Source organism: Rhineura floridana, chromosome 15, assembly GCF_030035675.1.
Source record: "Rhineura floridana isolate rRhiFlo1 chromosome 15, rRhiFlo1.hap2, whole genome shotgun sequence".
Lineage (NCBI taxonomy): Eukaryota > Metazoa > Chordata > Lepidosauria > Squamata > Rhineuridae > Rhineura > Rhineura floridana.
In genome coordinates, this window is record NC_084494.1 from 15,942,177 (window position 1) to 15,969,083 (window position 26,907).

Consider the following 26,907-nt stretch of genomic DNA (forward strand, 5'->3'; position numbering starts at 1 on the left):
CATGTGCCTCAAACTGGGCTTCTGTGCAGTGTCGCTCTTTCCTCATGCTCTGTGGATGGGTAGGAGGGAGGAGGCGGAGAATGAGACGGGGTGGAGTGGAGAAAACAATTATTTAAAAAAATGAATAGTGGTGGTGAAGAATGGAGTGGAGGGGAAAAGGATCCGGAGGTCAAGAACATGGATAAAGGAGGGGAAGGAGGCAGCAGCAGAATGGAGAGAAAAAATTGTGGAGGTGAAAGATGACAACGTGTGTGCGTGTGTGCGTGCGAGAGAGAATGAATACTGTGTTCACACTTGGTACACAAAGTGGCCTCCACCACCCTCTCTGGCTACTATGTTGCATTTGCAGTATTTTAACTTTTTTGCATCTCAGGGGAAAATGTTTGCTTGAGTGAGTGCCCCTTAGTTGGTGGCAGGGCAGGGTCTGGGAGGTGGTTATGTGAGAGAGATTATGCTGGCTGGCTGAGTGGGGGGGGTTGCACTTGGTTTGATGTGCAAAGATCTGAGTAGTGGCCTCAGCCTCCCTCCCCACCTCCCTTACCAGTGGAGAGACCAGCACTGCTATCTTATGGATAAAAAGAATTATTCTACTACCTCTGTATGTGTTTGTTTATTTTTAATGTTGTTTTAGGCTACTTAGATGTGCAGCAGCCAAGGCAGCACCTTGTAGGTGTTTTTTTAAAGTAACTAAAATGTAATTGTAGTGATTACTTTGGAGGAAAAATAAAGTAATCAGTTACTTTCAGAGCTATTGTAATTGTAACGGTAATTACTACTTTTCTGGGCCATGTAACTGTAACTGTAATTTACTACTTTTTAAAAGTAATCTTCCAAGCTCTGGATAAGAGTTGTAGTTCAGCAAGATATGGAGGGCTAAAGGTTCCTCACACTTTTTATTGTTGTTGTTGTTGTTTATTTATTTATATTTATTATTTCAATTTATATACCGCCCTTAGCAGAATAGCTCTCAGGGCGGTGAACAAACAAGATAAAATACAATATATCATAATAAAAATCATAAAAACATATACAAACAAACAACAAAAAAACACTACAAAAACACAATACGACAAAAATTAAAAATACGGATTAAAAGATTAAAATGGTTAAGAAAATTAAAATGCCTGGGAGCATAAAAAGGTCTTTACCTGGCGCCGAAAAGGTAAAAGTGTAGGCGCCAGGCGTACCTCTTCGGGGAGGCTGTTCCACAACTCAGGGGCCACCACAGAAAAGGCCCTAGATCTAGTAACCACCCTCCGGGCTTCCCGATGGGTTGGTACCCGGAGGAGGGCCTTAGATTCTGAACGAAGTGAACGGGTAGGTTCGTATCGAGAGAGGCGTTCCACAAGGTATTGAGGTCCCACGCCGTGTAAGGCTTTATAGGTAAGAACCAGCACCTTGAATCTCACCCGGAAGCAAATAGGAAGCCAGTGCAGACGCGCCAAGACAGGTGTTATATGCGAAGACCGACTGGTCCTCGTCAGTAGTCTGGCAGCTGCGTTCTGCACCAGCTGAAGCTTCTGAATTGTCTTCAGGGGCAGCCCTACGTAGAGCGCATTACAGTAATCCAATCTTGAAGTTACCAGAGTGTGAACAACGGAGGCGAGGTCGTCCCTGTCCAGATAGGGGCGTAGTTGGGCTACCAGACGAAGATGGTAAAATGCATTCCGTGCCACCGAGGCCACTTGGGCCTCGAGAGACAGGGAAGAGTCAAGAAGAACCCCCAAACTACGTACCTGTTCCTTCAGGGGGAGTGTAACCCCATCCAGAACAGGGTTAACATCCACCATCTGAGCAGGGAAGGCATTCACCAACAATGTCTCGGTCTTGTCTGGATTGAGTCTCAGTTTATTAGCTCTCATCCAGTCCATTATCGCAGTCAGGCAACGGTTCAGCACATCAACAGACTCACCTGAAGAAGATGAAAAGGAGAAATAGAGCTGCGTGTCATCAGCATACTGATGGCAACGCACTCCAAAACTCCTGATGACTGCACCCAGCGGCTGCATGTAGATGTTGAAAAGCATGGGGGACAAAACCGACCCCTGAGGGACTCCGCAATGGAGAGTCCATGGTGTCGAGTGATGTTCCCCAAGCACTACCTTCTGGTGACGATCCGCGAAGTAGGAGCGGAACCACTGCCAAGCAGTGCCCCCGACACCCAACTCCGCGAGTCTCCTCAGAAGGATACCATGGTCGATGGTATCAAACGCCGCTGAGAGATCAAGGAGAATCAACAGAGTCACGCTCCCCCTGTCCCTCTCCCGACACAGGTCATCATACAGGGCGACCAAGGCTGTTTCGGTGCCAAAACCGGGCCTGAAACTGGATTGAAACGGATCTAGATAATCGGTTTCATCCAAGAGCGCCTGGAGTTGGCTGGCAACCACCCGCTCCAAAACCTTGCCCAGAAAAGGGACATTCGCCACCGGTCTATAGTTGTTTAAATTATCTGGGTCCAAGGAGGGTTTCTTTAAAAGAGGTCTCACTACTGCCTCCTTGAGGCTACCAGGGACCACTCCCTCCCTCAAAGAGGCATTAACCACTTCCTTGGCCCAACCGGTGGTTCCAGCCCTGCCAGCTTTCACTAGCCAACATGGGCAAGGATCCAGAACAGACGTGGTCGCCCGAACCATTCCAAGCACCTTGTCCACTTCCTCGAGCTGCACCAACTGAAACTCATCCAATAAAGAAAGACAAGGCCGTGCTCCGGACACTTCAATGGATTCATCTGTCACAACATCAGAGTCAAGGTCCCTGCGGATACATGCAATCTTATCTTGAAAGTGTCCAGCAATTTCATTACAGCGGGTCTCAGATGTTTCCATAGTATCGTGGGGGCCAGAGTGTAAGAGCCCTCGCACGACTTTAAAAAGCTCCGCTGGGCGGCTTAAAGATGATCTAATAGAGGCAGCAAAATAGAGCTTCTTTGCTGTCCTTACCGCTTTTGTATACAACTTATTGGTGGCACTTACCAAGGCATGATTGTATCCACTGGGAGTTTTCCTCCATCTGCACTCCAGCCTCCTCCTCTCATGTTTCATCGCTCTCAGCTCCGGGGTATACCACGGAGCTGTATGAGCTCTACAGCGAAGGGGGCGCGCGGGAGCGATCGTGTCAATAGCCCGGGTCATTTCTGTATTCCACAGTGCGACCAGGGCCTCGACAGGAGCACCAGTCCTATCAGCCGGAAAATCTCCCAGAGCCCTCTGAAAACCTACAGGATCCATCCGGCTCCGGGAGCGGATCAACTTAATAGATCCTCCACCTTTGAAGAGGGAAAGAGCCGCTGTAAGTCTAAATCTCAGCAAGTGGTGATCTGTCCATGACAATGGGGTAGATGAAAAACACCCCACCATCAGATCACTATCTCCATGTCCAGTGGCGAAGATCAAATCGAGAGTATGTCCCGACACATGTGTTGGGCCAGTAGAAAATTGAGACAGCCCCATTGTTGTCATGGAGGCAATGAAGTCCTGAGCTGCGCCAGATAAGACAGCCTCGGCATGGACGTTGAAATCCCCCAGTACCAAAAGTCTAGGGGACCTCAAAAGGACCTCCGAGACTATCTCTGTCAGCTCAGCTAAGGAAGCTGTTGGGCAGCAAGGTGGACGGTACACCAACAGTATTCCTAGTCTGTCTCCCTGGCCCAACACAAGGTGGAGACATTCCAAACCAGTCGCCGTCTGGACAGGGTGCTTGGTGAGAGGAAAAGAACTCCTATAGACCACAGCGACCCCCCCTCCCCGGCCCTCAGATCTACCACAGTGCTGAACCAAATACCCGGGTGGGCAAAGCTGGGAAAGAGCAACTCCTCCCTGATCAGCCACCCAGGTCTCGGTTATACATGCCAGGTCGGCATCCTCCTCCAGAATTAAATCATGGACAAGTGAGGTTTTATTATGTACCGACCTGGCATTCAAAAGCAGCACTTGGAGATCCGAGAGCTGGCTGATAGGACAACCAACAATCCTGTGGATATGAGGAGAACCGGAACAAGGCACAGACACAATTTGTCTGGGACGAGTTCCCCTTACCTGGCCTGTTCTCCTCCTAAAGCCATACCTCCCATTACCCGTCACTACGTTAATCGGGGCCCCCCACAATACAATGTTGTGTTTGTTTGTTTGTTTATACCCCGCCTTTTGGCCCAAGGCCCTCAAGGCGGCTTACAGAAGATATATCAAAATACAATATAAGAATATATCAATAATATACCTAGAGGTAGTGGACTCATGCGTTGATTAGAGGGTCATGTATATTACTTCTCTTATTTCAGAATGTGGCAAGACATAAAATACTTTAGATGGAGTAAAGTACTGTATTTTAGCTACATGTATTAAAATGCCAAAAACTCAGAAATACAGAACTGGTCTCCAAGAAATACGGGCATGAGTGTAATTAGCCCCTCCTTCCACTGACAGTGTCAGGATCCAGTCTGACCCAGACCCTGGAGGTACCTGTTCAGAAGAAAAGACTTGGGCCCCTGCAGAGAATCCCAATACAACTGAAGTCCTGCAAGAACCCACAGTAGTTCAAAGGCAGCCTGAAGAGCCCCATCTTAGGGATGCCTGGCCTGATTCCCCACAGGAACCCCTCTGGCCCTGTCTCAAGCCCTGACTTGAACCCTAATTCTCCCTCATAAGGCCTTAGGAACAAAGGCAGCCACAGATTTGATAGGAAGCCCTGAGTAGAGCCCATTTGGTTGTCAAACAGTTCTTTCACCAGGGAATACTTGGAATGAAGGGTCTATTTGGGTTAAGAGATTGGAAAGAAAATTGATTCAGTTCGCATTTAAAGCCAATTCTATGAAATTCTCACTTTCTGAAACACTATGAGAATCAAAACACAATCCTTCTTCAAAATTTGCTCTTATCCAAATTTTGCGATGCAGTTCTCCAGCCAACTAATGTTTACAAAAATGTGTGTATTGGGGAAAATGTGCATAAAAAGGAATATATTAGTGAAAATAACATACAAAAATGCATTATTTTAGGAAAAATGGCTTGCAAAAATGTGTACACTAGTGAAAACTGCATACAAAATGTGTTTATTAGAATAAATTTGTGCTAAAATGTTGGACAATTTTCATGAGGATTTTAAAAAAAAGAAATCGTAAATTGCTGCAAATATGCGGAGTACTGAATTTAAGATTGGAAAAATGAGAAACTGAGAGAGCCCAAACTGGCAGATCTTTCCATCCCTAGTGTACTGAGGAGTGAAAGTAGGGCTTCGACAGGATCACCAACCATGCCACTTGGACAATCCCCCAGAGAGCATTCAGAAATCCATCAGATTTCATCAGCCTCCGGGGGGGGGGGGGCAGACTTCCTCAACCACCACCCATCCTTTTCCTCCTCAATTTAAATCCAAATCATTCTGAAATGCTCATTTGTTTCCCCTCTATTCTTAAGTAGTAAGCAACTTAAAATGTCCCTGTTGTAGTTGCTGCTTCAACTCTACTGGACTACAACTCCTATCAGGCCCAGTAAGCATGGCCAACAGTGAGGGATGGTGGGAAGATGCAGTTCAGCAATATCTGGAGATCCAAAGATTCACATGCACACCTGTTCTACTTTTCCAGAACAGTGGATTAAAGAAAATAGTACTCAAGTTGTTCTGTACAAACTGAACTTAAAAAGAAAAATCTGTGTGAAATAAAAGCTGGAAAAACAAGATCTGATCATTAATGCTAAAGGGTAGATGATTATAATGATGACTATTATTATGCTTAGAATTGAAATATTTTGGACTGAAACGTTCAGAACTGATTAAAATTGATATTATTGTTGATTACTGATATTGATATTGAATTAATTATTAATATGCTGCTACGCTGGGGTTTCTTTTATAGCATGGTATCTCTTTCAACACCGTTCACGGCGGCGGCGGCAATGTGAACATTCCATTCGGGATTTTAACGTTTGACCCAGATAGTTCTAGCCACGCACGCGCACACCGCCCTCTCTCAGAACGGGGTAAACCCCGGGATCCTCCGGCCTTCCTGCCGCTCTCGCACTTCCGAGGTGATGACGTAACTCGGAAGGCGGGCCGAATCGCCATGGCATATACGGAAGGGCACATCACACTCACTTGCAGAATAGGAGCTGTTGCTGCTTTAGAATTATCAGGTGGTGCAGGTTCATACAGGCAGGCAGGTGAGTGAGGGAAGGGACGGTGCTGTAGTCTTGCGCGTACTTTACGCGGGAGTAAGGCCCATTAAGCTCAGTGGGGCTTACTTTTGAGTGGGCATGCATGGGCTTGCACGTAGAGCCCTTAGGAGGGGAAGGGGCGCAGGACTCTTTCTGCCCCTGGTGTGGTCGTAGTGGGGGAATCCGGCGCTGGCCCCTCGTTGGAAGGGAGACCCCTTTGCTTCCCCTATAGAAGGGGAGAGGGGGATGTATTTGTGCTTCTTTGAGGGTGTGTGGGTCTTCCTTGAAGGTGTTTCTGTGTGTAGCATATATATATATATATATATATATATATATTAATGTTTACTCAGTTTCTAGAGACTAGCTGTGTGAGTCTCTTGCAGCAGCAAAAAAGTCAAAAGAATCTTGTGGTACCTTTTAAAAGTTAACAAATATATATTGGTATAAGCTTTTGTGGTCTGCAGTCCAGGTCATGGGATGGGATCAACACTTGATGGATCTGATGAAGCTCAGTGGTAGAGCATCTGCTTTGCATGTGGAAGGTCATTCCCTGGCATCTCTAAGTAGGGCTGAGAAACTCTGTGCCTGGAACCCTGTAGAGTCCGTCTGCCAGTCAGTGTAGAATACTCTACTGAGCTAGGATGAACAATGATTTGACTTGGTGTAAGGTAGCTTTGTATGGACCTATGAATTGTAACTCACAAAAGCTGATGCCATAATTAAATTTGTTACAGTGCAGTCCTGACCATGTCTACTCAGAATTAAGTCCTACTGAATTCATTGGGGCTTTCTCCCAGGTAAGTGGGGTTAGGATTGCAGCCGAAATATCTCAAGGTGTAAGACTCTGTTGTCATTGACTCTCTCATTGTGGATTACTGCTACATGAAAAGTAAGTCCCATTCAGTTCAATGGGTCTCACTCTTAGATAAGTGTCTACTGGATAGCTGGATTGCTGTTTCTCCTCTGCCCATAAAATCACCTGCTCCCAAAGCCCCAAAACACATGAAAGAACAGCAGCATGATCTTATACATCTACTCAGAAGTAAGTCCTATTTGAGTTGGACCTCACTCACAGATAAGTGTTTGTAGGATTTCAGCATGTCTTATTTCTGAGCAGATGGGCACAAATTTGAACTGTTAAACACTTTTTAAAAAACCACCTGGGTAAGGAAGGGCATGCCTGTCATAGGAGATCCCCTCTTTGGTAAGCTGCTTTTGAGGTATTTTATAGGAAAGCTATAAATCTTGATGATAATCTCATTCTTCGGGGGTTGTTTGTGTTTATCTATACACACACAGTTACCTAGGAAGTAGAACTGCCCTCTTCCCAAGGGGAAAATGTCTTGCTTCTACTTTCCTCATTTAGTTGGGCCATGGAAATGAACTTGCTTTGTGATTTTTTTTAAAAGAAGGTGGGGTTCCCCCTTCTTCTCCTTCCTGTGTGGGAGAGATGGGGCTAATTATATCTTCCTCTTTTTTGATGAAATTCCTTGTCTTTCCCAGCTGCCCAGTTAATTAGAAAAAAGGCAGGGGAAGTTACAGATACCTTTAGAGAAATTCCTCTAACTGCCTTTTCCATGCTGCCATATAATGCATTTGGATAAGCTCCCACATAAGGAGCAGCAAGAGAAACTCCACAAATCTTGATTTCAGAGGAAGGCTAGGCTAGAATTTTCCCTGATGTGATGCTTTCCTGTATGCAGGGATTTCCCCCCAATATTATTGTTATCTGCAAGGAGGAGCATTCAGTCATCTGAGAGAACCTACCTTGTAATCTGAAGTAGAACAACCACAAGTTTACCACTCAATGAAAAGTAGTCCCTAGTTAACAATCAAATTTATTTTTAAGCCTCTTTTCCGAAGGATGCTCAACGTGGCTCTCAAGAACAGTAAACAAAACTATGCAAGTAAAAAAAAAACACTGATATATTGATGACTAACACTTCTACCATATAATTTCCAGTTGTGTTAATATTGTTGCATCAGGAACAACAAAGAGTGTTGTTATTCCTTCAGGATGTATTGCATCTTACTAGATGTATTATGTCATATGCTTTTGTGGACTAATTCGTTTCATCAAATGCATGAAATGTTTCCCTCAGTTGCAGGCACATGTATTGTTTATAATATATTGTTTATTTTATGGGATATAGCATTCCCTCCTTCTCTGCTATGTTGTAACCCCACCCCTTCCATTCCCCCTATAGCAGCCTTGCAAATAAGCTCACTAAAGTTACTAGCCTGCCAAAAATAAACCAACATAACCTATTAGCTTGCTGGAGGTTGGCAGAGAAGGGATTGAGAGCTTCAGCCCTCCTGCAGCAACCTACTACATTTCTGTGTTGGTTACAGAGGAGCGGCAGAGTGCTCCATTCCTCCTCTGTCTGCTCACTCACTTGGTGTGGAATCCTAAGTCTCCTATGGCTGCCAGGTGGGTGCTTAAAAACACAAAGCTGCCTTGCAGCACTGTCCAAGAGGAGAAAAACAGCCTGGAGACTCCCTAGAGTGGACCAAGAAAGAGGAACCTTTGACCCACTGGATGTTGCTGAACTACAAATCCCATCATTCCTGGCCATTGGAAATGCTTGCATCTACTCAGAAGTAAGCACCACTGAATTCAGTGGGACTTATTCCCAGTTAAGTGTCGCAGGGTTTGCACCCCAAACTTTTTCTTCCACAGCAAGCCAATGCTGGCTGGAGCAACAGTAGTCAGTAAAGCCATCTCTTGCTTGAATCTTGCTGGCTATAGGAGGAATTGCTACTTTGCTATAGCAGTTAGTGCTGATTTGTTATTTATTTGCATATAAAGGGTGCCAAGAGCTTGGTATGTAGTACAGGCACCCTTGAGACTTGTGCGTGTCCAAGGACGCTCACACAATTAGCATTGCTAGTGTGTGGGGGTCCTTGTCTCCTGAGATTTATTTTATTACAGGGTTTTTAAATATACTGACCTTCAATAAAATTGCCTTGCATAAGAATAGAAAGTAAATTAATACAGGAATCCGAACACACATGAAAATGCAAATTAAAAGGCAGGCAGATATTAAAATCTAGCTTTAAAAAATGGGCAGGGCTAAAATTATTTATTTATGAAAATATTTGTATACCGCTATTCACAAAAACAATCAAAGTGGGTTTAGATCATATCTATATATACATAAAACCATGTAAAAACAAAACCAGAAATCGGTAACTAACTATTGTCAAAAGATACCTTCTCAATTGCCTGCATAAGCCTGGAGGGATAGAAGCGTTTTCAGCAGCCATTTAAAAGTCAAAACAGAAGATGCTTGCTGAATATCTATTGGCAGAGCATTCTACAGGGCCAATGACACTAAAGTCTCAGTTTCTTGTTTAATTTATGTCCAAAAAAGACCTGGGGAAATGAAAATAGTGCTTTGTCTGGCACCAAATGTACAAAATAATGGACATTAACCAGGCAGACCACTTTGGGGGGTGCATTCTGTAATTGGGGTACCATCTCTGTGGAGGCAAGATAGAATGTCTTGTGTTTATTACTGGGGAAGAGGTTATAGAAGATGCAGGTTCATCTTGGCACCAACTCTTTTAACTGGGCTCTGAACGTTAAGACCACTTTCTTCTATCTAAGACCAATCTAATAAATTAATGGGTGAGTGAAGCCTGTTGCTTTTACTTGTTTATCTCTGATTTTGTTTGTTAGATTTATATCCCGCCCTTCCTCCCAGTAGGAGCCCAGAGCGGCAAACAGAATCACTGAATGCACTCTAAAACGTCATAAAAACAGACTTTAAAATATATTACAACAAAACATCCTTAAAACATATTAAAACAAAACATCTTTAAAAACATATTTTTAACAAAGCTTTAAAAACGTATTTTTAAAAGCTTTTAAAAACACATTAAAAATAATTCCAACACAGATGCAGACTTTTATGTGCTTTATATGTGTATGTGCTTCTTTATCAAACTTCTGAGTGAAGTATTGCATTTTATTTATTTATTTATTCGACTTATTATTGAATTGTCAACCACTCTAAGTGACGTACAAAGCAGAACATGTAAACATCAAAACATTAAGATACTAACAATAACATAAAAGCAACAATTTACAGTTAGTTGTAAATTCTCTGAATGCATTAAGTGGTATATAAAAATGCTAATATACTGGTCTGTTTCACTATTTAAAAGAAAGGTATAGGTGCGTAACAAGTCACTATATAGATTAAAGGTCCCCAGCATACCATCCATGAGAGTCACACCCCCCTTCATTGTGTTCTTGGACATAGGGTGGTTACTTTTCAAGGGAGGGGGGGGAAAGTACAGAACTGAAGCTGGAAGATATGTTTTCTCACTTACTCTTTCAGCTCAACATTTTTCAAGGTTCAGACTAATTCTACTGGATCTGACTTTATACCCAGATCCCCTAAAAAAAAAAAAAGTGTGCGTGTTCCCCATCTCTGTATGTACAGGGGACTGATCAGAGAGACGGGAAGAGAAATGATGATGAGTCAGTAATGTCAGCAGTAGTTCCTCAAAAATTCAACTGGCAACTGCTGCTATAGAGCATATATGGAGAAAGGTAGTTTGTGTTCTTATTAAGATGAGGCTTTTAAAAATTGTTAAGCACTTTGAATATTTAACTAACAAGGGGCATATAAGTAACAGGGTTTGTGGGTTAGCCTGTAGGAATGTTAAAAAGTAGCTCTCATAGCTAGTTGGAACTGCAGTTCCATCTTCTTTATTCATTTGTTCTATTTTCAGCATTTGTTGTTGCCCCATAATATCATGTCAGCCTTTGCCAACCTGGTGCCAACACCCTCCAGATGTTTTGGACTACAACTGTTCTACACAAACACTTTTTATTTATTTTATTTACAGTAGGGCCCCGCTTTTCGGCAGCCCGCTTTTCGGCATTCCACTAATACAGCGGCTTTCAATTAGAGTAAGGCCCCACTCATAAGGCACTTGTTCCGCTTTTACAGCATTTTTCAGGCGTCAGGCACCATTCTATTGAATGAGTTCCGCTTTTAGGCGGGGGTCTGGAACGTAACCCACCGTATGAGTGGGGCCCTACTTAATGAATCGTCACCTTGAAGTGGTGAGTGGGCTTGCGTGTTCCAATGCACCCTGTGAGCAATGCCGTCGGGTCATGTACTCCCAGCAGGGTCACCCATGGCTGTAAGGTCAAGGGAGAGGAACCAGACAAAGAACGATCCAAGAAAGTCCTCAACAGCAGAACAGGCGGAGGATAACAATGTGTATGTTACACCAGCTGTGAAGGCGGATGAAGGCTACAGCAGATAAAAGACTTCCAATCGTCGTGGTATCCATGCCATTGGATCAGAGCCTTTTTCTGTCAAGATTGTGTGTTGATCGTCGTGCGCCAATCTCCCCACATAAAACAAATTCATGCACAGGCATCTTCCAACCAAATTATCTTGGAAGACAATCTTACTCAGTCACGAGTGATCACCATCCACTGTATACAGTTCATATAATGCTTAACATAAAAATCTCTCAGCAGTTTACACGAAAGAGTAGTCAAAACTAAAGTCTAAAAGAAACACAGTATCAAAATAACAGTATAATAGTAAATTGCAACACTGAGCAGTGCATTTTGAAAAAAACTTCCAACAATCGGGGAAAGTCTGAAGAAACAAATTTTGGGGGAGGTTTTTGAAATGTGCTGCAGTTGATGCCTCCCAAATGACCGGGTGGGTTGGTGCCACCACATGGAAGACTCACTTCTGTAATGTCACAAGGGAGTAATCGGCTGACTGCAGTACAGTCAGAAGGGACTCCTCTGATAATTGTAGGGGATAAATTGGGTCTGTATAGGTACAGGAGCCTTGTACCTCTTTTCCACCTGACCACCCTATTAATATACTGCTCAATAACAAATTTCTCTGAGCAGCTTACAATGAAAGAGAAGCAATTTTATAAACATGAAACTATAAAATGCCATCACATCTAAATGCAGAATGAAACAGCAGCAGCAGATTAAACAAATATAACTATCTCCAAGCAGCATTAAAGATTTGTAGATCTTGCATGGTGGATTATGCTTGGTATAGAGAAAGTGGATAAGGATAATTTTCTCTCTCTCCTGAAGCTAGAAATCGGGGTCATCTAATGAAGCAGAATGTTGGAAGGGTTAGGACAGGCAAAAGAAAGAATTGCATTGCACAGGACATAACAGTGGGATTTGCTCCCTCGCAACGTAGGGATGGCTTTAGAAGAAGATTAGACATTTATGGAGGATAAGGCTGTCAGTGATCACTAGCCACAATTTCTACATTCTACCTGTGCTGTCAGAGGCAGTATGCCTCTGGATACCAGTTGCTGGGAATCGGAAGACGAGGGAGTTGCTGTTGCACTTGACTCCTACTTCTGGGCTTCCTAGATGTGTAATGTGGCCTTCTATAATATGTTATGTTATATTTATAGTGTGGAATTAGTTTTTGTATTGTTGTAATATTTGCTATTTGTTATTTTTCTATTATGGTTGTATTATTTTGTTGGAAATTGTTTTGCAATTGTTTGCTTTTGTTGCAAGTTATTTCCATTATTGTGTTCTTGCTTCCTTGTTGTAAGTCACTTTGAGTTCTATTGTTGGAAAAAAGCGACTAACAAATGCCAGTAATAATAATAATAATAATAATCGCAACTGGTTGGCCACAGTGAACAAGATGTTGGACCAGATGGGCCTTTGACCTGATCTAGCGGGGCTCTTCTTATCTTAAACACCAATCACATCAACAAAACCTATAGATAAGGGAGGAGAACTTCTGCCCTGATTCCAAAAGTGGCTCTCTAAGCCTCTCTGTCTGGCCCTTGGGACTGTTCCACAGACCACACCCCTCACTGGCCCTGTTGTAGTGTTTTTATCTAGCTAGAACATGTCCTTGAACTTTGATAATGCCTCTTGCTCGCCTGGATGGAGGATAAATGGGTATGTGAGTGTGTGTAGAAACTAGCCTCCGCACACATGTAAAATTTATGTTTGTTGCTCTGCCTAGCTGTTCCCTCTGGCCTTTGGGCTGAAAAAAGTTCCTATCCCTGCTATAGATCATTAAAATGTATGAAAAGGTCTGGAGACATCATCTTTGCTGGCTGGGAGGGCCCCAGTCTCTTGCCTGGAATGGAGCCCGTCCTACCAGGCAAATCAGTCACAGCTCTTGGAAGCCTGCCAGCGAGGGACAGTTCCATCTCCAGGTGCTGCAGCCCTCCTCAGCAGAAGATCTGGCTGTGAGTTGGGTATGCAGCCCCCCAGCAGGGTGGCTTACTGAAATCTTGAGTGCATTGGTACAGCTTCTTTCAGGAGAAAATCTTCACTCCCAAAGAACAGCAGCAATCTGTTTGGGCAGGAGAAGGGACAAAGAGAGCAGACTTGTCGTCCTACCTGTAAAGCAGGTGTGGGGAACCTTGGGCCCTCCAGATGTTGCTGAACTACAACTCCAGGTTTTGCACCTCAACTCCATTTGCCTCAGCCAGCATAGCCAGTGGTTGGGCATGATGAGAGCCATATTCCAACACTTGCAGTGCCACAGGTTTTCCATTCCTGCGGTAAAGGATCAATATGATGCTCACTCATTCAAAGACGATCCTGTGCCCTGAAATTCCTGTGTCTTCAGTTCTTCTACTCCCTCATTAACATTCAGGCAGATTTAAAAACATTTCTATTCACACAGGCATTTGATGGCTGAAAGATAACTGTTCCTGATAACCTTGAAATTTTTAACTGTGAGGATATATGACTGTTTTTGGATGTTTTATTTTTAATGGTATGGTCTTGCTTTTTTGTGTTTTGTTGTCCTGGGCTTCTGTGGGAGGAAGAGCAGGATAGAGATGATGATGATATAGTCTCTTCTCATAACTGTCAGGCTCTTATTTCTCTTCATCTTAAACAAGGGTGCTTGAACAGCAAGGACTATGTCTTGGATTAAAGAAGGAGAACTGTCCATCTTGGAGAGATTCTGTGCCAGTGTCATAAAGGTAAGTATTAAACCAGTGTTGTCATATAGTACCTGACTCGAGTGCTTGTTATGTGAATGTTGGAACAGAGGTTCCCAAAATGTAGTCCATGGACCACCAGTGGTCCACGAGCTTCATCAGGTGGTCTGCAGCATATCTGACTAGCTGGATGTCTGACCCTGTTCAGAATGGTTATGCAGATAGCCCATTTGTAGCTCTTACAGCAGCTTTATGTTTAAGCGCTAGCCTAGTGGCCATAGACAATGAGGAATTGCATGCAAGCGAGTGGGATAGTGGAGGAGTGGTGGACTCTGCCCATCCTCTATGCCCTGCAAAGATCTGCAGTGGATTGCTGCAGGGAAGACAGAGCTTCCCATTCCTCCCCTGCCACTCCCCCAGCAGGCTAATACATGGGTTTTTTTTGCAGGTTACCAACCTTTTGTGGGCTAACAAACAAGGCTGCCTTAGAGTGCTCTGAGATCTGGCTGGGTTAGGCTCTGAATCGCCTTTTTGTGTCTGTGGTTTTGTTCCCAAACTAAGCTAGGATTATCTAAAAGCTATATTTTAGGGGAGTAGAAGTGTACTGGGAGCCAGTGCGTCATAGTGGTTAGAGTGTTGGACTACGACCTGGGAGACCAGGGTTTGAATAGCCACACAGCCATGAATCTCACAGGGTGGCCTTGGGCCAGTCACTGCCTCTCAACCTCAGAGGAGGGCAATGGTAAAGCCCCTCCAAATATCGTTTACCATGAAAACCCTGTTCATAGGGTCCCCATAAGTCGGGATCGACTTGAAGGCAGTCCATTTCCATTTCAGAAGTGTACTGCTTACTTTATCTCTTCCTCTCTTGCTCTTACGCCCTCCTCTGCCCGCAGCCATTATTGCAGATATGTGTGTTTTTTTCCCTTGCACTCTCGATAAGAGGGCAAGTATGAGTTAAGGCCAGTGCCTGTTCCAGGTTTTGGAGGCCCTTGGCAAGACCTCCTCGGTGGGCCCTCCTCTCTTAGGAAGTACCCACACACACACTGCAATTATTGCCTGCTGCTCTGCTTCATCATTGCTACCACTTGCTTGCTTACCAGTGAGCAAACAGACACTGGCAGCTGTTACTCCTCAGTCTTGCCACCAGTGTTGTTTGCTTGCTCATCCCTGCTGGACTGGAGTGAGCGGCAAGTGAACAAGCACGCTGCCACAGCGAAGAGGAGGAACAGGTCTAGGGCCCATTTGTCGGTGGAAGCCCTCTGCTGAGATGTGGGGCCTTGGCAGATGGCAAACTCTGCCACTGATCAGCAGAGAAGCCCTATTGGTGACACTCCTGCTGAGTGCTGCTTGGTTGGCACTGACCCATCACAGAACCTTCTCGGTGACAGTTTCCCATTGGGGAATCCCCCTCCTCGGGAGGTGTATCTCTCTCCCTCATTATTGACACTCTGGAGGAATTTTTAATACATTCCTGTTCACCCAGGCATTTGATGGCTGAAAGATATTTGTTTTCCCAGCAACCTTGCAATTATTAACTGGGGGGTATATGTGAGGGGGGGGTTAATTGTATTTTATTTATTAAATTTATATCCCACCCTTCCTCCCAGAAGGAGCCCACAGCGGCATTGAATTGTTCTACTACTTTGTTGTCTGCTGCCCTGCACTCCTTTGGGAGGAAGGAAGTGATCAAAATTTAATAAAGAAAGTGCCAAACCTTGACACTAGGCCCCGGCTGCTGTTACACGTTCAGTGCAACATCAGGCTTGATTCTCATTCCGTGCTGGCTCATTCTTTCTCTGTTTTCTTTTTCTTTGCATCTAGGCAGGCCCAATGCCCAAGCACATCGCATTCATCATGGATGGCAACCGCCGTTATGCTCAAAAGCACAAAGTGGAAAAATTAGAAGGTCATTCACAAGGATTCATGAAACTGGCTCAGGTGGGGAGTATCTTTTTTTAAGCAAGCCGTTGTTTAGGGTGCAAAGCTTGAGTCGTGCATTTCGGACCTCGTCCACATCTGTCACCATTAGGTTAAAATGTGTGGGTCTAACCTCCCTGATCCCTTTAGGGCTTCTTCTTTTCTTTTCTTTCTTTCTGGGCCCAATTTCTTTTGAGGTCCAAACAAAAAGTCCTAGTTTTAACTTATAAAGCCCTAAATGACCGGGTTACCTGAAAACACTGCCTTCTTCCATATGCATCCGAAACAGACGTTCAGTAGGCAACAGCAACTCACCTGCTGGGAAGCTAGCACAGTGGGTCTGCCCTACCCAGCAACCACTTCTGCCTGGCACCGTCTTTGTGGTTTGTTTGTTTATATATTTATTAGATTTACATCCCACAACTTCCTCCAATGGAGCCCAGGGCAGCAAACATGTCAGTACTAAAACAATACAATTAAAACTTCTAAAAACAATTAAACAACTTACTAAAAACAGTTACAAATTTCTAAAAGCAATTGCCTACTCTCAAACTAATAGTTTCAGAGTTGCCAGGGAAGAACTTTCAGCTCTCAAATGGCCAGGAAAACGCACATGTTTTAAAATTTCTCCTAAGTGTTAGTAGTGAGAGAGACTGATGCAGTTTTCTAGGGAGGGCATTCCACAAACAGGACCACCACCAAGAAGGCCCTGCACTCTGTACTATAATTTTGGAATTCCGGTAAGTTTTGTTTGCTGCTGCTTATTGCAGCAAAAAATAAGGCAGATGTTGTTTAAACCTGTCTGCCCAGCCTAGCAATCTGATAGAAATGCAAAATGCCCCCTCCCCAGTAATCATTAGATAGATCATTTGATGAGCAGCAACGGGGACAGTAACCCTTCCTTAGCAGATCTGCATAGATCTGCTGGGGAGAGGTGTGTGTACATGTGTCCTGAGCTTGTAAGAGTGTGGAATGGCATGTAGTCCCCAGAGGGTTGACCAAGGGTGAATGCATCCCTCAGGTGAAAGAAAAGTGAGTCACCACACCTGAGCTGAAAGAGAGAGAGAAGGGAATGCATGCATGTTCTACTCATTCATTCAATAAGAAGTAAATCTCTTCCTACTGTCTGGTTTCTAGCTAAAGAGTGCCACTGCAATTGACTGAGAAGTACTTGGAGCATAATTTAAAATAAAATAAGATTGAATAATCTGACTTGATTGCTTGTGGCTAGCCTTGTGCTGTTTTTGCAATGACTTGTGTTGCATTCTCCGCACAACATTTCTGGCTATGGGCTTGTTTATGGAAAGGGCCAGAGCTCTGTTGGGAAGCCTCTGCTGCTTCCCTCTTGAGCTCTCCTGTAAAATCTTTGAGATCTAAAAGCTTGCCACTTGCACATTTTCAAATGTATGATCATATTCTTAGACCTCTGTTCTATGCTTGAATGGTTGGTGAATTCAGGTTAGAGTGTGTTTACAGAGTTTATTATCTGCAGTCTCTCATCTAAGGTCATTTTTTATTTACCAACCTTAAAATGCCAGTGCTCAAGAAGGGAAGTTGTTTCCTTTCCACCTCAAGGTAGGTGAACACAAAACTTGTTTACGATTGAATCATGTTGAAATTGCACAACATAGTTACCCCAGTGGTTTCGGAGATGTCAGTTTTGCAATAAACACTGCCACCATTCAGAGATGACTAGGCTGTGCAATTAATACATCCATCCTAACCAAGTGGTAAAGCTCTTCCTGAAATGTACCACTTTAGACTGCAGGTGGGGGTTTGCATGTTTGAGTCCTCTTGCAGGAAGGGGTAAAAAACCTTTCCTCTGCATAAGAAATAAAATGTGAGGAAGGAGACATCAGAAGAGCCCTGTTAGCTCAGTCCAGTAGCCCATCTAGTCCAACATCTTGTTCTCACAGTGGCCAGCTAGATGCCTATGGAAAGCCCTCAAGAAGGATCTGAGCACAACAACACTCTGTGCTTGTGACTATCGGGGAGGTAGCTTTCTATATGCAGGGAATGTATAAAAAAAGGCAGTCCTAGCCTGAAGAAGAAAAGCGTTTTGTGGCCCTGTTATCTAGTAATCAGTGGGGGGAGAGAAATCTGTTTTTGTTCACATTTTAATGTGAACCTGCACTTGCCAAATTTAGTATCCAAACCAAAATGCAGATATCCTATAAAATTCACACATCTCCAAATTTTGGCGTATGATTTTCCAACCAAAACAAAAATGCATATATTGGGGGGGGGATATAAACATAAGTGATACTGGAGGGTTGCTTGAAAAAAATGCATGTTAAGCAAAATTGTATACAAAATTGCATATTTTAGGAGAAATGTGCCTGAAAATGCATACAAAATTTTGTAGTACAGCCGGAGTGTCATAGTGATCAGAAAACTGAACTGGGGTTCATATCCCCTCTCGGCTTCCAAACTCAATGAGTGGCTACCAAGCTCGCTATCTCTCAGCCTAACCTACCTCACAGGATTGTTGTGAGGATAAAATGAAGTAAAGGAAAACATTGTACATCCCCTTGAGCTTCTTGGAGGGAAAAGTGGAATATAAATGTAGGAATAAAATACAAAATTCTTGAATTAATGCAAAAAAAGATTGGAAAAATGAAAAACTCAAATAGATAGATTTGTCCATACCTGCATCCTGGTTACTCTATGGGTACAATCCTGGATCAAGTTCTGCTAGAATATTTCCATTGATGTGGCTGGGAGAGAGCATAGTCCTCTCCCATGATAGAGGACATGTGTTATATGCAGGAGGCCACAGTTTCAGTCCTTGTAGTCTCTCTTAAAAGATGCAGGTACTAAGACCAGGTGTGGGGAGCCTTTGACCCTCCAGACGTTGCTCAACGATACCTCCCATCAGCCCCAGTAATCATGGCCAATGAAAGTAGTTCAGCAACATGTGGAGAACCAAAGGTTGTCCACCTCTGTCCAAGAGCCACTGCTGCACTCAGAGTAGACAATATTAAGCTAAATGGACAAATAGACTGTGTTGTTGTGTCTGCTTCCTGTGTCCCTATGATGTTGGTGTGATTTACTCCAGGGTGTGTGGTGCCTGCCTAGAGTAATGGGACATGCCTAAAGCAAAACTCAACAGAAAATCAAACAAATGGCAGAAGCCAAAATTAAATCCAAGTAATTAGTATCCCAACATCTTGAACAATTAGGCCTTCATCGGAGGACAGTTTAAAAAAGAGAGGGAGGGAAAGAAATACCTCTCATAAGAACCTAAGAGCCTACTGAATCAGGCCAAAGGCTCATCTAGTCCAACATCCTGTTCTCACAGAGGCCAACCAGATGCCTATGGGAAGCCCGCAAGCAGGACCTGAGTGCAAGAGCACTCTCCTTTACTGTGGTTACCAGCAACTGGCATTCAGAAGCACGTTGCCTCCAACTGTGCAGCTGTTTAGATGACTAATTCCCAAATGAACTACTGAGTCCTACATTGAACACTACTATTGTTGAAATCAGTGGTTCCATTTGGAGGTAGTCATCTAAGGAGTTGCAGTAAAGGTGTGATATTCCCCTTTTCTCTCTCTTTGCTTTTCCTGCATCTGTTGGATTTCTGTTGTTTCTCTGGGCAGACTTCAGGCTGTCAGGATCTGCTTTGTTTTTACGAGACCCCAAAGCTCCACCAGCCAGAGCCAGGTGCTAAATACGGGAGGGGGGGAGAGAAACTGCTCTATCTATGTATTTGGATGGCAAATCTGCACCTGAGAATACACCTCAGCCTAATTTAGGGAAGGGGAAGCAGAAGCCTTTTACTTGTTGCTGTTAAAACAATTGGGACCAGAAATCCTTGCTAAACTACCAGGAGCAAAGGAAGGTGCCTTATACTGTGTCAGACCATTGCTCCATCTAGCCCGCTATCATCTACCCTGGCTAGCAGCAGCTCTCCAAGGTTCCAGGGAGGAGTCTGTCCTGGCCTAACCTGAAGACGCTGGGGACTGAACCAGGAACCTCCTGCATGCAAAGCAGATGCTCCATCACTGCTCTACAGCCCTTTCCCTGTGAAAGGGCCTTCTCTGTAGTGGCCCCAAGGCTGTAGATGGCCCCTCCCCTCCGAGGTACACCTTGCTTGTGCCATGTTTGTCTGCTGTCAAAACATATCTCTGTGCCCAGGCCTTTAGGGATAGCCTATTGAGATAGATGAATGCTGCCTCTTCCTGTATTGTTAGTGCTGTTATTGCAGCTGATTTGCTTTGGATTGACGTTTTAATTGACGTCTTATGATGATTTGCTGTTGACATTTTTGTGTAAGCCGTTCGGTGAAGGCCAAGCAAAAAACAGGAATTGCGTTTCAGCAGCTAGTTTGCGGTTGCTTTGGCCTTGAGTAAATTCCTTCCTTTCTTACAGACACTCCAGTGGTGCTTGAGCCTGGGTATCCGGGAAATCACTGTTTATGCCTTTAGTATTGAAAACTTCAAGCGATCCAAGGAAGAAGTAGAAGGCCTGATGGAGCTGGCAAGGCAAAAATTTATCCGTCTTCTAGAAGAACAGTAAGCTGCTTCTTTCTGTCTCCAACCTGCAAGCCAGGGATGGGGAACCTGTGGCCCTCCAGATCTAGCTGAACTCCAACTTCCATCAGCCCCAGCCACCTTGGCTAATGGTCGGGGATGATGGGAGTTGAAGTCCAGCAACATAGTTTTTATGGCTGTATCTCTGTAAGGAATATGATGTTTTTCTGCATGCATTTCACAGTTGGAAGCTAGCACACAAGCCAGGCCTATCTCCAGCAGGAAACACAAATTAAACCTGCATTAGAATACAATGTTGCACCGTTAAGAGAAATTACAGTGAATGTACTTGATCCTAAGGTAGCTTTTAAAACATTGTATATCTCAAAGATATAGTGTGGGCAGCAGATATATTTTACTTATTTATTTATTTATGAGTATTTATACCCTTCCAACAAACATTTCCAGGGCAGTTTAACCAAATATAACTTTTTTTTTTAAAGTACCAAATAAAAGCAGTAACAATATATAAAAGCAGCATAAAATCATTGGGTGGAAAGAAAATGTCAGTTTAAAAGATTCATAGGCCTGCAGGAATTAAAAGTTCTTCACTGGTGCCAAAAAGACATCAAGGTAGTTGCCAGGTAAGTTTATCTGGGGAGAGTGTTCCTCAGTTGGGGTACCACGACTGAAAAGGCCCCATCTTTAGTGACATCTGCCATATCTCACCTAGCGGGAGTATGTGGAGAAAGACTTCAGATGAAGATCTTCGAAGTCTTGGTGGGAACATACAGAGACAGATCTAGAACTGGTTATCTATCTCCACGGTGACTGAAATTTCTGTATCGTTCTATTGGCAGAAGGCTGAGGCTTCTGTAAACTGACGGATTGGTATCTGAGGATATGAAACATTGCTATGCTCTAACTTATTTTGGAACAATAGATTCCCAAGGTTTCATCCATTCACTTACTTTTCAATATATAATAACTTCCAGAGGGCTAGTTGTTAACAAATTTATTATGGCATAAGCTTTTGTGGAGTATTATCCATTTCATCAGATGGGTGGAGCATCATGGCAGGCACACACACGTGGTGGTAGAGAAAATGTTGTAAGTAGTGACATCAGAAGGAAATGAATTGCAGAAATGTCACAGACTGTGACAATTGCTAATGTGAGTACATGCAGTGGCAGCTGGTGAACATTGGAACTAGTGGGGCGGAAGGCAGGGAGCCCAACAGCAGCTGGACCCAATGATACACGGGGCCAGAGCCAACTAATTCTAGTACTGTCCCCATCCTACTCATGGCTGAGTTGTATAAGGGACTAAGGAGGAGGAAGCTGACATCCAGGGCCACCCTCTGGACTGGATGGAAGTACACAGGCAGATGGGTGGCTGAGGGAGGATGGAGGGCAGACTGAGGTTGGTGTGGCAGCGCCCCATTTTCCCTAATGGACCAGCTTCCAGTGAGTACACACACCAGTAACTAAGCAGCATTGATGATAAATGCAAACCTTGTTAGGCTAATTAACCACTGTGGTGTTAAAATATATAATATGAGAGAGAGGCCTCTAGCTTTCTTAGCTTAATTTGTAAAATGTATTATACAGTATATATTTTATAGATGAATTTTGTGTTATTTTGTGTGATTTCCTGTATTATATATACATTTTAGACTACTGCCTGCTACCTGTGTTTTTAAGAGGTCTTCCCATGAATATCTACTGTTTAATCATTTTACAGCTGTTAGTGATGGCAGGATAGAAGGAGAACAATGCTGTTGCATTTTGGCTTTTACTGTGGAGAATGGTATATTTGTGCATATTGGCGGAGCAGCAGGAAGGAACCAAAGCAGGGGGTTAGTTAGAGGGCCCTTTTAGTTCTGTGCTGGCCCATGGAGAGTTGGAGATATTATTATTCCAGATTCTTGTGTTCTGTTGTGCTGTTGTTTGAATGAAAATGACCATTAGGAATGGAGTTTTCACAGGCCACAGTAAATCCTTCTTCCTAAAATACGCAGTTGACTTTAAGAAACATTTTATAGCAGAGAATGGGGCCCCAGTGGCTCTCCAGATGTTATTGGACTTCCGGTTCCCATCAGCCCCATCCAGCAGTGCCAGTGGTTGGGGCATGATGAGAGTTGTAGTCTAGCAACAGGGTCCTGGGGTATGGTCTAAAGCAGGTGTTGAGGGAACCTTTGGCCTTCCAGATGTTGCTGAACTACAACTCCCATCATCCCTGGCCATTGGCCATACTTTCTAGGGCTAATGAGAGTTGTAGTTTAGCAACATCTGGAAGCCCAGAAGTTCCCTACATCTTGCATAGAAAGGCATGTGAGGCCACCACCTTGTTGAAGCTAGGCAGGGCTTGGTCAGATCAGTGCTTGGATGGAAAACCACTCAGGAACCACATGTAGGCCACCATGAAAGAAAGGTGGGATATAAAGATAAGAAATCTGAAGGGCCACAGGCCCCCATCCCTTTAAAATAGAGACCAGAATAGCATAGTGGTGAAGGGAAAGAGCTGTGAGCCGGGAAATCCCCAGTTCAAATGTGAGGTGAGTAGTGAATTAACTTGGGTGGTTTGTAGGCGGACTCTTTTATCTGAACCTTGGGTTCCGTTCCCACCCTTAATATATGGGGATAATCATTATGGCTTACTCCATAAGATTGTGTGTCAGGATTACAGAGGACACATATGTGGAAAGTTCTGTAATTAAAAACATTTGAGTATTTCGTATATACAAATGATGTAAGCAAAGTGTAATATGATTAATAACTATTCCTATATAATTTATGTATGTTTCATCTCACACTGTGCTTGTGAAACCTTGTCACAAAGACGTGTGTGTTGAGACAACGTTCCCTGTGGTTTACCCATTGGTTAATTTGATGACAAATTGGGAGAGGAAGGGTTGTGCCTGTTGGAACTGCTCACAAAAATGGCTGCAGGCCTCTACATAGTATATAATTTTCATGGGGGATTTTTTATATTTTCATATTATATATAAACAGAATTGCATGTATGAATTAGATGAATTGATATCCTTCCCCTCCATCATTGTCGTAGTGCTCAGACCTGCTTACAGTGTAAACTCATTACAAACACACAAGACTTTTTCACAATACAATAAAATTGGTAAAATTGAATGGCACCCCTTGTAGAGTCAATCAGTGTCCCTCTGAAATCATATTAAGAGAATAAGTAAATAATCTGTACTTTTCATAGTCCCCCCGCCCTTAAATAGTCTAGAGTATTTGGTAGCTGCTCAAATTTAGACAAGGTGAAAGCAGATATAATTCTGCTCTTGGTATTTAGGGTAGGTATAAATTGGGTGCATAGCCTATGAACAGCCTTCTTCCTATCATAGCGTAAATCAGTTTATGTTTTACTTCTCAGTTACATCTGAGAAAAGTGGGCAATCAACTGGGATCCTGAGGACAAGAATTTTTATCGGGGCCTCTTGGCGAAGCTGAATCAAAATACAACTGTGTGCATACACACATTTTTTTTTTTTTGCAGCATCTTGTAAAAGTCAGTAGGTTTCAAATTCATGGAGGACAGGGCTATCAATGGCTACTAGCCGTGATGGCTGTGCTCTGCCAACCTAGTCAGAGGCAGCATGCTTCTGAAAACCAGTTGCCGGAAGCCTCAGGAGGGGAGAGTGTTCTTGCACTCGGGTCCTGCTTGCAGGCTTCCCCCAGGCACCTGGTTGGCCACTGTGAGAACAGGATGCTGGACTAGATGGGCCACTGGCCTGATCCAGCAGGCTCTTCTTATGTTCTTATACAACAAATACAACATTTACATAGTGACCATCACTACATTACTGGGACATCTGGCAGTACTTGTAATCTGGATCTCTCTCTCTTTTTTTTTTTTTAATATAGTGGTCTTCCAATTTATATTGAAAACTCTCTTCTTTAGATTGATAAATTTGTTGTCATGTATTCCTGGACTTACTACATGCCCTTGACAATGTTGGTTTAAGTGTTCTGTTGTTACAACCTCTTTTTTATTGTTGTATCTGTTGGAAAAACAAATGGAACATTATTAATAAAATGTTTTTTTTAAGTCATTAGGCTGAGTAACTTAATATTTCAACATGCAATAGTTTTGTTTTGAAAAAGCACACACAATACACTTAATTGCTGTTCAGTTCACTTTAATGCACTTTGAATGAGGTCATGGCTGCTGGATGATACATTAAACATCTTTGGAAATCGTGGCAGAATAATTTCAAATGTATTGCTGTCTTGTCATCTTTCATGTGGCCATGCTCCCAACTCTTGCTCATGGGGAAACCTTTGGGACTCATACTCTTTTCTCCTGTTACAAGATGTAAGCAGAATCTCTTGGAAGCTTATCTCTGGATAACTGAGGGTCATTTAGTGAGGACAAGACACATGTTGGCTTTGCTAGGGTTTGGCTTGTCTGTTATATTGGGAGAACTCACCCCTTCTTGTCTTCTTCACCCTTTTTAGGGAAAACTTGGAGAGACACGGTGTGTGCATTCGCGTCATCGGGGATGTACACCTCCTGCCGCAAGATATCCAGGAACTCATTGCCAAGATTGTGCTGGCAACAAGGCACTACAACACGTAAGTCCTATTGCAATTCTTTGAACTTCTTCACATATATAGGTGTATACTATCCTGTCCTGCCCTTCAATTCTCCACGTAAAGCTAAGCCAAACCATGGCGTAGCACAAATGCACAAGCTCCTGGAGAGGAGATAGCGGCCACTTTGCTGCTCCTTTTCCTGCTGCTGCTGTGAGCTAAGCCATGGTTTGATTTAGCATGTTGTCCAACCTGGGCTTGTGATTGATTTGCTCCAGAAAAATCATGTGCTGTAACCATGGTTTAGCTCACAGCAGCATCAATTCTCTCCGATAGGCATCAACAGGTAGCATTGGGTGATGAGGTTTCAGACCCTTGGCCTCTCAATTGTGGTGTGCCACAGGGTTCTATCCTCTCTCCCATGCTATTTAACATCTATGTAAAGCCGCTGGGAGCGATCATCAGGAGATTTGGGCTGCAGTGCCACCAATATGCGAATGACACTCAGCTCTATCTCTCATTCAAATCTTCACCGGAGAGGGCTGTGGAGACCGTATCCAAGTGCCTGGAATCCGTGAGTGGATGGATGGGCAGGAACAGGCTGAAGCTGAACCCTGATAAGACCGAGGTACTGCTTGTGGGAGACAAGGGAGGGTTAGGAGATGTTGACCTGGTGTTTGGCGGGGTGAGGTTGCCCCTACAGGACCAGGTCCGCAGCCTCAGGGTCATTCTTGACTCCAAGCTCTCCATGGAGGCTCAGATTTCGGCCGTGAGCTGGGCAGCTTGGTATCAATTACACCTTATACGTAGGGTACAACCCTACCTCCCTGTTCAACAGCTCCCGCTCGTAGTACATGCCCTGGTCACCTCTCGATTGGACTACTGTAATGCGCTCTACGTGGGGTTACCCTTGAAAACGACCCAGAAATTGCAACTTATACAGAATGCAGCGGTGCGCTTACTTACCAACAGCCGCCGCCGTGATCACATTACACCGGTGTTATTTGATCTACACTGGTTGCCGGTTGTTTTCCGGGCCCAATTCAAGGTGTTGGTATTAACCTTTAAAACCCTGTACAGTTTTGGCCCAGTTTACCTGAAAGAGCGCCTCCACCGCCACCAATTATGCCGCCTGACCAGATCAGCCACGCAAGGCCTTCTCTCAGTCCCACCAACCAAAACAGCTAGGTTGGTGGGCACTAGGGAGAGGGCTTTTTCTGTGGTGGCCCCCACTCTCTGGAACTCCCTCCCGTTTGATCTTCGACATGCCCCTTCCCTGGATGTATTCCGCAAGGCCCTGAAGACGTGGCTATTTCAACAGGCCTTTGAGATCCTTGGGATGGGTTAATCTCCATGAATTGTCATCTATTATATACTGTAAATGTAAATGTTTTATGAAGGTATTGATGACTGTCCAATATTTTATTGTAACTAATATGACTGCTTTGATATTATTGTATTTTATTCCATTTTAATGTATGTCGCCTAGAGTGGCTATCTGCCAGATAGGCGACACACAAATTTATTATTATTATTATTATTATTATTATTATTATTATTATTATTATGTTAACTTCAGGAAAGCTTCTTCTTTTTTTGCCAGGCATATTTCAGCCTTTTCTTCCATGAGTAATTGAATTAAGTTCAAATTTATATTTCCTGGGAAACATCTCCACTTTTTCCAATGCGGGACACCTTGATCACCTGGCTGTGAATTCTCACTGGCCAGAGAACCCATGTGACCTCCTGGCCTCTCTTTGATGGGAAAGTCATATTATGATGCCTGCTGACAGTTTATTCCATGAACCCTTGACATTTACTTCCATCCAGTGATTACCCTTTGCGTTAGATCCCCTGTTGAGGTGTCTC

General features: G+C 43.7%; 1 protein-coding gene across 2 annotated transcripts in view; it reads left to right on the top strand.

Annotated features, from left to right (window-relative positions):
- Nucleotides 1-5,983: 5,983 nt before the first annotated feature.
- DHDDS (dehydrodolichyl diphosphate synthase subunit) overlaps nucleotides 5,984-26,907 on the top strand; it is a 39,602-nt gene continuing 18,678 nt past the window's right edge. The window contains exons 1-6 of one of the 2 annotated variants that reach the window (XM_061596859.1): nucleotides 5,984-6,158; nucleotides 6,887-6,949; nucleotides 14,046-14,129; nucleotides 15,912-16,028; nucleotides 20,379-20,521; nucleotides 24,964-25,080. In XM_061596859.1, coding sequence (XP_061452843.1) covers nucleotides 14,067-14,129; nucleotides 15,912-16,028; nucleotides 20,379-20,521; nucleotides 24,964-25,080 — 440 coding nt within the window. In that variant the 5' untranslated portion in view covers nucleotides 5,984-6,158; nucleotides 6,887-6,949; nucleotides 14,046-14,066. The remainder of the gene's footprint in view (nucleotides 6,159-6,886; nucleotides 6,950-14,045; nucleotides 14,130-15,911; nucleotides 16,029-20,378; nucleotides 20,522-24,963; nucleotides 25,081-26,907) is intronic. The other variant, XM_061596858.1, reaches the window with a different exon arrangement.